Source organism: Vicugna pacos, chromosome 12 (genome assembly GCF_048564905.1).
Source record: "Vicugna pacos chromosome 12, VicPac4, whole genome shotgun sequence".
Lineage (NCBI taxonomy): Eukaryota > Metazoa > Chordata > Mammalia > Artiodactyla > Camelidae > Vicugna > Vicugna pacos.
Genome location: NC_132998.1, coordinates 45282937 through 45295776, shown reverse-complemented (window position 1 = coordinate 45295776; position 12840 = coordinate 45282937). Strand labels below are relative to the sequence as shown.

Here is a 12840-nt window from a genome sequence, read left to right as displayed (position 1 = left end):
CCTCAGTTTGTTCTTTCATGTGGCTTTAGTAGCCTTTTTTCAGAGATAAATTCTACTAGAAACTCGAGCTTTACACACTTAGGTGTTTCTGGTAGAATCAAACATATCCAGGGAAAGAAAAATTAATAATTTGAACTCTCCTGACATTATGCCTGTGTTTTCTTCTTGTTTTCTCAAGTATTATTTCCAATAAAGATCTTTATTCTTGGTTTCTCCAAGAGCTTTGATCTATACTTTGATCAGTATAGCTTCTTTATACCTCCTGAGGTATAAATGTTGTCCCTGTCTTCCTCAACAGCATTGTAGTCCTTGCTATGCTGCTGATACTGACTTTGGCTTTGTTTATCTTCTACCTCTGTTGCACTACAGAGTAAAACAGAATTGCTAAGAGCTCAGCATCTTCCCAGGTCTGTAATGTGATCCTGAATAACTATTCCTATTTTCTGACTTAGATGGAGTTGATAAGAACGTAATTGTAACTGATTCCCTTCTCATCTGTTCTGACATCAGGGCACACAGTCACTGAAAATAGGTAAAAAAGCTAAGTTTCTATAAGGCTGTATATTTCTTTACACTTTATATACTGTTTTCCCTGATTTTGCCTGAATACTGTTAGAAAATTCTTAATGAGTCAGTAATTCTTCATCAAATTTAAATATAAAATAAAGATGAAAATCTATGCACAAAGGCAATTAAATACATTTTAAAAAGGAAAAATAAATTATAGAGCCTAAGGTGAGCACGTGTTGAATAAGAATAAGTGAAATGATTACTATGTTAGCAAATAAATATTTAAAAATAACTACCCATACTATTATAAATTACACTATAATGTATTGAAAATGACAAATAATTTGGTAAGACTATATGTAGTTGTCAAATAAAATGACACAAATTTTAAAACAGCGTCTTGGCATGTACATTTTATATCCCCCAAATAATAATCTTCTCTTTTCTTTCCTCATGCAATAATATTTTTTTATAGCCTAGGGGGTTCCTCTCCCGAGAAATATAAATCCAGGGAGGATTTAATTCTGCTGAGTAACACTCAATCACACAACTGGCTGCCCATGTGTCATACACATTGGTTTCCAATGGCTTCTAATGTTTTGTATGGGTTTCACACTGTTGGGAAAGATATTTTTGAATAATATAGCAGTTGTAAATCTGGAAATATAAATATTATTTCAGGAAATTCTTGTGGTGCCCTTGCAGGAAACTAAGTCTGGGGGTAAATAACCACTTCTTCGAGAAGCCAAAGGGAGTGCTAAGAAATTTGTATCATTCTGTTCATCTGTTGTTACCATTAGAGGCAGGAACTAAATCCTTTTCCCCTCTAATTAAACTCTAGTTATAAATTAAATAGAAGGAGAAAATAAAAGCTATATATGACAAACTTATAGCCAGCAGTGAAACACTCAAAAGCTTCCCACTAAAATCTGGGACAAGACAAGGATGCCCACTATCACCACTCCTATTCAATATCGTCTTGAAAGTCCTAACCACAGCAATCAGGCAAGAGAGAGAAATAAAAGGGATCCAAATTGGAAAAGAAGAGGTAAAAGTGTCACTATATGCTGACAACATGTTACTATATATAGAAAACCCTAAAAGGTCCACATAAAAACTACTAGAGCTGATTGAAGAATTCAGCAAGGTAGCAGGTTACAAGATTAATGTTCAAAAATCAGTTGCATTTCTTTACACTAACGATGAATCAACAGAAACAGAAAGTAAAGAAACAATCCCCTTTAAAATAGCACCCAAAATAATAAAATACCTAAGAATAAATCTAACCAAGGAGGTGAAAGAATTATACACAGAAAACTATAAAACATTGATAAAGGAAATTAAAGAAGACTTTAAAAAATGGAAAGATATCCCATGCTCTTGGATTGGAAGAATCAACATAGTTAAAATGGTCACACTGCCCAAGGCAATCTACAGATTTAATGCAATCCCTATCAAAATACCCAGGACATATTTCACAGAACTAGAACAAATCATAATACAGTTTATATGGAGCCTTCAAAGACCTAGAATTTCCAAAGCATTAATGAAGAGAAAGAAAGAGGCTGGAGGAATAACTCTCCCTGACTTCAGACAACACTATAGAGCTACAGTCATCAAGACAGCATGGTATTGACAAAAACAGACATATAGACCAATGGAACAGAACAGAGAGCCCAGAAATGAACCCACAAACTTTGGTCAACTAATCTTCGACAAAGGAGGCAAGAATATACAATGGAATAAAGACAGTCTCTTCAGCAACTGGTGCTGGGAAAACTGGACAGCAGCATGTAAAGCAATGAAGCGAGAACACTCTCTTACACCATACACAAAAATCAACTCAAAATGGATCAAAGACTTAAACATAAGACAAGATACAATAAACCTCCTAGAAGAAAATAAAGACAAAACATTATCTGACATACATCTCAAAAATGTTCTCCTAGAACAGTCTACCCAAGCCATAGAAATAAAAGCAAGAATAAACAAATGGGACCTAATGAAACTTACAAGCTTCTGCACAGCAAAGGAAACCATAAAGAAACCATCTCCCTACGGAATGGGAGAAAATGTTTGCAAATGAAATCGACAAAGGCTTGATCTCCAGAATATATAAGCAGCTCATACGACTCAATAAGAAAAAAATAAACAACCCAATCCAAAAATGGGCAGAAGACCTAAACAAGCAATTCTCCAAGGAAGAAATACAAATGATCAACAGGCACATGAAAAAAATGCTCAATATCACTAATTATCAGAGAAATGCAAATCAAAACTACAATGAGGTATCACCTCACACCAGTCAGAATGGCCATCATTCAAAAATCCACAAATGACAAATGCTGGAGAGGCTGTGGAGAAAAGGGAACCCTCCTTCACTGTTGGTGGGAATGCAGTTTGGTGCAGCCACTGTGGAAGACAGTACAGAGATTCCTCAAAAGACTAGGAATAGACTTACCATATGACCTAGGAATCCCGCTCCTGGGCATATATCCAGAAGGAACCCTACTTCAAAATGACACCTGCACCCCAATGTTCATAGCAGCACTATTTACAATAGCCAAGACATGGAGACAGCCTAAATGTCCATCAATGGATGACTGGATAAAGAAGAGGTGCTATATTTATACAATGGAATACTACTCAGCCATAAAAACCGACATTAATGCCATTTGCAGCAACATGGATGCTCCTGGAGAATGTCATTCTAAGTGAAGTAAGCCAGAAAGAGGAAGAAAAATACCATATGAGATCACTAATATGTGGAATCTAAAATAAAACAAACAAACAAACAAATCATAAATACAAAACAGAAACAGACTCATAGACATAGAATTCAAACTTGTGGTTGCCAAGTGGGTGGGGGTTGGGAAGGGACAGACTGGGATTTCAAAATGTAGAATAGATAAACAAGATTATATTGTATAGTACAGGGAAATATATACAAGATCTTTTGGTAGATCACAGAGAAAAAAATGTGACAGTGAATATATGTATGTTCATGTGTAACTGAAAAATTGTGCTCTACACTGCAATTTGACATAACATTGTAAAATGATTATAAATCAATAAAAAATGTTAAAAATAAATAAATAAATAGAAGGAGAAGAGGAGGGAAAATGAAGATGCAATCACAAATAACCAAGATGATGAAAAGAGATTTCAGGAGGAAAAATAAATATGTAGGAAGACACCAAAAAAAAAAAAAGGTGGGGTCTTAATATCATCATTTCAGGAAATTTACTTCACATATTCTTTTTGTTTTAGACTATATATTGATATATATTTATCTGTATATTCATCCATCCATCCATCCATCCATCCATCTATCCATTTATCTGTCAACCTACTGATGTATTTATATATTTACCTAGGGTTATTTCAAATGTACTGATCTATATTTGTATTCAGTTAATCTATGATTAATTCTAACACAATCCCTGTTGCCCTATTCCTTCCTCTGTCCCCCCACCAACATGCTATAGTTTGTTAGTGGAAAGTTGTGATAGTGTAAAACAAAGAAATCTTGTCTTTTACATTCTAAGTACTTCATATTATAATGCTTTGACCTAAAAATATATTTTTTAAATTTTTTGTGGGTTTATTAATTTTTTCAACAGAAAAGCTTTTAAATTCACATAGCTAAGCTCTCATACACATCTATGCAGTATACTCAATGGTTTTAAGCTAGTTTTGAAACATAGCCCTAGGATGAATGTTTCAGCTCTGCAAATTACTAATATATTATTTACTCATCAATAATTAAGGATGACAGTAATGACACTGGACTCAGAGGGTTCTTGTGTCTATCGCAGTGTTAACATTAAATGAATTCTAGTACTGTTATTAACAGAGAAGTTAAAAGGACCAAAAGTTTTACAATATTCTTCCTTGAAACTTGTCAAGCATTATTTAGCTACATTGGATTTAAAAAGCTGATTAAAATAGAAAATTTGTCAGCTAGGAAAAAAAATGAGATGAAAAACAGATGGATACTAAAAAGTGCGGAATATGAGTGGCAGTGGGAAGTTAAACAGAAGCACACTTACGGAGTTGCCCGAGTCGAGCTTTTTCTTTTTTACCAAACAAACGTCCTATTGAAGACTTGATTCCTTTCTTTTTGGGAGCTTTGTGAAGAGAGTCTTGGCTGCTGTTGGCACTGCCAAGCCCAAGGCTTTCAGGCTCAAGGGAGGCAGATAAACTACTGCAAAACATAAAAGAGGGCAAAATGCTTGCTTTGATGCAACATCCACAAGGTTCACAAGACTTAATTCCTTTATAAAACTACAAAAGGAGGAATAAGTAGACTCTGAATGTTATTTTCTCCTTTTCTTCTTAAGCATATTCAAGTATGATTTCCTTATCCTGAGGGAACTGAGCCCCCAAATTTTCTCTAGAAAAATTTCGATTTTCTTCCAAATAATTTTTCCCTTACTTTTTGTACAATCTCAAACTAATCAATGGGCATAAGTTGGTTTATTAAGTATACGTTAAATGACCTTCTATAATTTAGCCCTTGACCCTTTACCTTTTTCTTTTTTCTTTTTGAAGTTTTTTATTGAAGTGTAGTTGATTTACAATGTTAGTTTCGGGTGTACAGCAAAGTGATTCAGTTACATATATACATACATATATATTTTTTCTTTTCAGATTTTTTTCCATTGTATGTTATTACAAGAAATTGAATACAGTTACCTGTGCTATACAGTAGGTCCTCGCTGTTTATCTATTTAATATATAGTGATGTGTATCTGTTAATCCCAAATTCCTAATTTATCCCTCCCGCGCCCTTCCCCATTTGGTAACCATAGTTTGTTTTCTATGCCCGTGAGTCTATTTTTGATTTGTAAATAAGATTTATATCATTTTTTTAAAGATTTCACATATAAGTGATATTATATGGTATCTGTCTTTCTCTGTCTGACTTACTTCATTTAATATGATAATCTTTAGTTTCATCCATGTTGCTGCAAATGGCATTATTTTATTCTTTTTTATGGATCTGAGCATAATGACCTATGACAATAAATTTAATTATAACTAAGAAAGTTTATGCTTCTATTCTAGGTCATGGTTTTACTGGATTTTCCTCTAGCCATCTTTCTCTCAGTTTTGGGGCGTAATTCATTGAATTTTAAATTACTTGGGTGGGATTTTGAAGAAACAAATCATATACCCCAGCAAATCACTGCATATTTTTTCTTACAGTTCTCAGAGGTTTTTTTGTGTGGGGTTTTTTTTTTTTTTGCATCCCTGGGTGGGCACAATCAGGTATTCTGTTAAGAACATGATAAGTTGAAATGACTTCCAGTTTGATTTAGTTTCCATTCCCTGCTCAATGTGTTTGACACTGTACTAATAGGATAAGTTCAATGATGTTACTATTAGTTTTTTTTTAACAGCTGTTACTTTGACAATATCATGATGAATTATTTGACTTTACTTAATTAGTCTGAGTTCACATTCTCTGAACTCCAAAAGCTAGTGCTTTTCCTATGTTACAATATAATTTACTCTTTTTTTTTTGAGAGTGGAGGAATTTTGAAGCTAGAATAACCTTTTTTTCGCATTAGAAATCAAAAATAAACAAAACAGAAAGAAAAAATGTCTGCTGGAACAGAAAACTCAGCTTGCAAAAATGTTTGTTGTAAAACATACTTTTTAGAAGATAGAGTCTTACTTAAAGTATTAATCATTAAGTCATTATGTTATGTCAGTTATGTGTTCAGAGAGGTTGTAATTGATGACAGTGGACAAATATACATTTAAGATGTAAATTGCATGTTTAGATATATTTATGCCATTAATTACTATAGAGATCTGCTTCAGTTTTTTTTGGCAGTATGAAGAATTGCTATGACCAATGGGATATTTCCCCACGTAAATTCATCCTTTCTTTGAATATTCTGGTGAATGTGTTTTTCCTTTCCAAGGAGGAGTTGTCATAGCTGGCAACAGCAGCACCCGTAGGGTGACGGACACACATGTCTGTTTAAAGTGGTTGGGGTGCAATCATAAACTTTTCAGACCTTAATTATCCTTACCCTAGAAGTCAAATTTATTTAGAATCCCTTTAGTTTTTTGTGACTATTCCTAATAAGTCTTTCCTGTAGCCTGACTCCATTTCAATAGGCAATATCTGCTAAAAATAGAAAAGGTATATTAGCTAGTAACAAGACCATAAATATACAGTTAATTTTAAAACTAAAAAATTTGATCTCAGAATGAAATTTTTTTTTTCACAAGTGATACTGTGGAGAGACAGCAGGACAATATCCTAATGGAGAATTACAGCTCAAGTCAAAATTTTTATATAAATGTTTAAGCAGTCTATTTGGTTAACACTGAAAAGAAGAATAGTTTTGGAAGGAGAATATACAATGCGCAGTGTGCTGGAAGAGCCATACCTCCGAGCCTCATTGTGGTAGGAAGAAGGGAGGGTGTGAGTCATCCTGATGGCTCTAGGGGTAGGGGGAGGAGAAGTTTCACATTTAATTGTTGCTTTATCCTCCCGACCATCTTCTTCTACTACTGCAATCTAGAAGCAAAAACAATACCTTCAGATGAACTCTTTCTAAATTTCAACTGAAAATGATGAAAATGGAGAATCATTACAGCAAAGCTACTGGAGTAATTCTAATAAAAATAAAACAAGAGACATGGGGGCGTATAGGTCTTTCATATATAAATTCACATTACTAAACAGTGTGAATTTCATAACTGTTTAAAAGTGAATACACTGCAGTTTAAATACAGACCCCCCCCACATACATGGATTGACTACACAACAATATTATTTAAGAGTAAATAAACATCACAGATCAATATCCAGTGACTATGATTCACGCTACCTTGGTATCCATTTCAATATATTAGAATGTAAACACTTTACAAAAAGTTATTGAACACATAATGGAGCTAATTCACTAAAAAAAAATGCAAATCTAGGTTATCATAACATGAACATTTTTTAAGTGGGAGATTTTTGAATTGAGAAGTTGGTAAAATATAACTTTATCAGATAAAGTATTTTAAATCAGGCTAATTAAATGTGTTTCAAGATGTTTAAAAAAGTTGCAGTTTATAGGGGAAAAGTCTTTAATTTTACAGTGAGAATAATAAAAGGTAAGAACATAATGTCTGCAAAGTTTTTCATTTTACTACCTCTCATGGGCAAATTAACAAAGGCACACAAAACACCATTAAAAGACTGGATGGAAAGAATTCTTTTACAGAATTTAATTCAGAGTCCAGAACAATTCAGGATACCATAAATTTTGTCAGGGGTAGACATGTAGAACTATATTAAAATAAGACTTTTCAACAATCAAGTTAATTGTACAATCAATAAATATATTTGTAAAAACAACACTGCATTTTTTTCATAGGATCATTGTGCATTTGTATATATACATAAGTATGTGTATGTATATATATATAGAGAGAGAGATTGTGGAAAGCATATCTAAAAGACATATGGTTCTAGAAGTTCTGATGAAAAAGTTCTATGGTTATAGAAAAGTTATATGGTTATAGCTAAAAATTTTAAGCTGTGTTCTCGTCTTACGTTTTCACAGCTTCTTGTGTGCTTCTATATTAAGCTGTTCGGCATAAATGTGTTTATATATGATAAAGACTTCATGCCTTGAAGAAACTTAATGAAATTGTTTTTCTGGGCTCTTGTTATTCCAACTTAGATTACTTTTAAAATCTTATGCAGGCATCTTAATAGGATCTTCTCTCTCCATTTCAATTAGCATAATGCCACCAGAAGAATATTTTTCAAGAACTGCTTTCAGCAGGTCAACACTATGGAAAACCCATTCTAAGCTCACATCTTATCTAAATGCATAAAGTGTGTTTGTAACTCTTCCTAATATGTACTTATATTTTCACAGTTCCATGATCTAACCATGATTGTTTTCCACAATTGTTTCTGCTAGGCTCAATTACTTCTGTTTCCAGATTTTTTTCCCCTGAAACACCCTCTTCTAAAATGCCCTCCTGTCTCCACACTGCCAGTCATATTAGGCCAACTTTCAAAACAACGGCTCTTTAAAAAAATCATACACAAACCATTTCTCTGAACCATTTCTTAGAGCTCACCCTATATAAACAAAGTAGAGGAGAAAGACTTTGGAATCAGAGATGGATGTGAATCCTGGCTTCTTTTATTTGTTGGAACGATATGTGCTAATTACTTACCTGATCTAAGATTAAATTTCCTCAACAGTAAAATGGAAGTGATAATGCTTAGTTTAATGTGTTCTTTTGAAGTGCAAATAAAATCATGCATATAACTCCTTACCCTGATGTACAACAAATTTTAGTTCGTGGTCTTCTTTCCGTGACCTACCTTTCTTACCAATCATCTATTTACTCCCTTAATTCCCTGAGGCTATATTTCTGCACAGGACTTTTCTTTTTGATTTTTTTTCTTTACTCACTGAGATACTTTTACATCATCTACTCAGATTTATTTCTATATTCCAAGTCTAATCCTTTTAAGTGGTGGAGGAAGTCAAAGACAAATAGTAATAACATTATACATGGTAAATTTGACAGTTGCGAACTAACTAGTAGTGTCAGGAAGATACTAACAGAAGATAGACGGTGGCTCAGGGAAAGACAAAGAAAATTTAAATGATCTAGGTCATGTAGGCATACTATGAATTCCTTTAATTTATAAAGAAAATATTCTCTCATTCCAGAAGTTGGGCATAGGCTGACTACCACATTTTGAAGATGCTGAAAAATGGACTGATGCATTGGATAGTAGGTTGAATCTTTGAAACCTTTCCCATCTGATATTCCGTGAGTCTGAGCTCTGCGGTTCTCAATTATCTAACAAGATGTCATTCTGTGAATCAGAATTGCAGTCCATTTTGTTTCCCATATCCAGCATTTGTTCTCTTGGCTTAATTCCAGGCAGGAAAAGCAGTATATTAATTATATTGTCTGTATTTTTGATGCCGTGGCACCTGGGGCCATGGAAACACAGGAGATGATGCCCCTCCAATAGCTAGCTAATTCATAGAGGTAGCACACTACTTTCCTTGAGTGTGCCTTCCATGTGCAAAGCAACCAGTCTGGACAAATCCTTCAAACCGTCTTCTCTATCTGGCTCTCAGCACTCCAGGAGGCAATATTCCTCTGCCTTAATCATTCCAGGCCAGGTATCAGACAACTAGAGAAAGCCCCTATATACTAGGACCCACTAAAATTGTTCGAACTAGCTAATCTTAAGTATTTACCAAGCCTTTTCTTTCCCACAACAAAAAAGATTCCCACCCATGCTCTTCCCTCACTCTTTCTGCCTCCTGACCCACGCTGGTTCTTCCCCTTGGCCTGGCCTAGCATGGCATGTCCTTCCTCTTGGGAAGCATGAGTAAAAGGTATGGTTTAGTTAGCAGTTGTTTCTTGATCTGTTGGTCTCACATATCTGAACAGTGGTAAAACCCACATTTTAAAACAAGCAGCATTGTTCATGTATTGACAGTAAACTAATTCTACCAACAGAGGTCTAAGAATTTTGTGGAAAATCAGGACATTTAGTCCCCATGGTCTAATCATTAATCCAGAAAGCAAAAACAATTTTATTCTGAGACAGTAGCTCTTACGATCATATTTAAACAATTCAAAAACACTTTTTTATGTGTGTTAAAAAAAATTCTTTTTTATGTTAACACAATGCTTCAGTTAGAGGAAATACACTTTTAAAGCTTTCATAGAGAAAACAATATTCAATTAATAATCATGTAAAAGAAATGTACAGTACCTTTCTCCGATGTTTCCTTAGATCACTTGGCTGTGATTGGCAGTAATAAAAGCAACATAAAACAGAACTAATTAATGATTACCATTTGACCATTTTACAAGTTTAAATAATATCTATAATGTAACTTTCTCTTTTTTTCCACTCCATTATTTTCTAAATAAATGTCTTTTAACCATTGTAAAAGCATTCCTCCAGGGAGTTATTTTAGAGAGGAAACTTTCTAGATGGCATGGGTTGGGGCAGGTCTTAATGATGGGATCATGTGTACATGAGATGTGAAACATGGATCTTAAGGAATACAGAGCTCATAAGGAGGGAGGGAGCCAGAGATACATATGAGACTATAATATATCCTCCTAAGAATATATAGACGGGAGTGAAGAAGATCATGTGTAAATGAAGATCCAATGCATGTGTATATAGTTTATAAACACTTTCTTTTATATCATCTATGCAGGGCCCTGGGCCTCCTTTGGGCAGATATGCTGTTTGATATCTCTCTCTCTCTCTCACACACACACATGCACACACACACACACATGCACACACACACACACACACATGCACACACACACACGCACACACACACACATATGCATACACACACACAAACACACACAGATGTAGGCTTTGTGACACTTTTTATAACAGCTTCACAGCCTCCTGACCAGAAACACTATATACACTTCCTACTCCACTCTAGTATTACTAATTTCCCTTCCATTTGTTATATTTGTGCTAGATTTTTTAGTGTATAAAGTATTGTTTGACCTATTTTAAACTTAATTACTCTCTATCCCTAAACTTTTATTTTTAATTGGAATTTTATTGTTTTAATAATAATAGTTTTAATACTCATTACAAAAACATAGAATTTTACCTCCATAAACAGTTTAGAATATTTAAACCTTCATTACTGTTGTCATTTCAACATATTTCCAAGTAATCACAGAAAAAAAAACCCAGAATAGTATATGCTTTTGAATTAGTGAATTTGAAGAAAAATCCAGTTCCACTTTACTAGCTGTGTTGAACATGGACAATTAATTTATACTTTCAACATTTCAGTTATCTCTGCTCTCTATTGAGATAATGCCCTAAGATTTTCAAATGTTATCATGAGAATCAAATAACTAAACATTATAGCATTCAGTAGTCATCTCACACATATTTTCCAGAAGTTTTTCTATATTATTTTTTAGCAAGGAGCACTTTGATTTTTTTCTCTATTACATTAAGGGTACTTCTTAATTTAGATTTCCAACTTTTAATCCCAAATGAAGATAAATAAAATAAAGAATAAAGAAGGATGAAAATGTAGACATGAAATTATAAAACACGACTGGGAAATTGCTACTGCTGTTGGTAGCTCTTCTTCTAAAATTATATTATGTATATTATAAAATTATACCATTCTACATTGGTATGTTGAAGCAATTATTATAGATACTTCTTATATTTCATTGTGTTAAAAAAATCCAGTCCAAATTTATTTCATCAAGATATCATCAGTAAAAACGTGCTTAATGGTTTAGGTAAGTGAGATTTCTGACGTGATATTTAGATCTGCTTTTTCATTTATTTATTACGTGACCTTGGGAAGTTCTACCTATATAGGCTACATTTCCTCATCTCATAGCGGGATTATTATTTGTACCCACCGCACAGGGTTGTTGAGAAAAAAAGAAAACAAAACACACAGAAAGCTTAGACTAGAATAAACATCCAATACATTTTAGGGAATGTAGTCTTAAAACTAATGGGGGCAACTGGTCGCTGGACATATCATACCAGTGTCATGACTCCCATCCGATCCATTTCCCGGGCAGGACTTCGAGGGGTGAGCTTTGGCGTTGAGTGTCCACTCGGGGGAGATGAACTGGCCAGCGAAGAAGCTGTAACCGAGGCAGTGATGGAGGTACCTGGGTGGACCCTCGCTAAATTCAGGCCTTCCAGACTCACACTAGCCACTCTATTCTCAATTTCTTCAGCACGTAATTCTGTAGATTCTTTTTCTTCCTGAATTAGCCTGAAAGATACAGTTTAATTTTGATACATTATACACTGTTATAATGTTAATTGGAAGTCGCAAAATAAATAGATAAATGCTTTGCAAACATTTTATATCAAATCTAATATTTTCTTTTTTTTTCTCTAGGTAATATAACTTTCAATAAATTCCGGAGGCTTCTTGGCTGAAATTTAGAAAATCCTTCTTTTCAAATGATATATAATTCCTCCCCACTTTCAGTTTGACCTCTTTTCTATATTACCCACCATTAAAACTCTTTTAAAACCTTGCCTGTCTAGTTAATTTCTGCCACAAATCCTAATCCTATATTTAAGTCCAGGAACCAGTAAATGAGACTTTTAGAAACTCAAATCTCAACAAAATCATTGACTCTTACTTCCTACCCATAAAAATGTATAATTGATAGAATCCTTGATAAATGCTCATTCATAATTATCATTTGGCCAAATAAAACCCTGAGTCTTTTTCATCACCAATGCCAATTTAGATAAGGTGCCTTTAAATAAGCACCAAGCAA

The 12840-nt window shown here is 33.9% G+C and overlaps 1 protein-coding gene across 2 annotated transcripts in view; it reads right to left on the bottom strand.

Moving 5' to 3' along the window:
* The window catches only part of PPFIA2 (PTPRF interacting protein alpha 2), a 391656-nt gene that overhangs the window by 56752 nt on the left and 322064 nt on the right, over window positions 1–12840 (bottom strand). For both annotated transcript variants that reach the window (XM_072973329.1, XM_006197860.4), the window contains exons 17-20: window positions 12083–12320; window positions 10292–10321; window positions 6921–7051; window positions 4563–4717 (exon numbers count right to left, since the gene is read on the bottom strand). In XM_072973329.1, the coding sequence (XP_072829430.1) occupies window positions 4563–4717; window positions 6921–7051; window positions 10292–10321; window positions 12083–12320 (554 nt within the window). The remainder of the gene's footprint in view (window positions 1–4562; window positions 4718–6920; window positions 7052–10291; window positions 10322–12082; window positions 12321–12840) is intronic.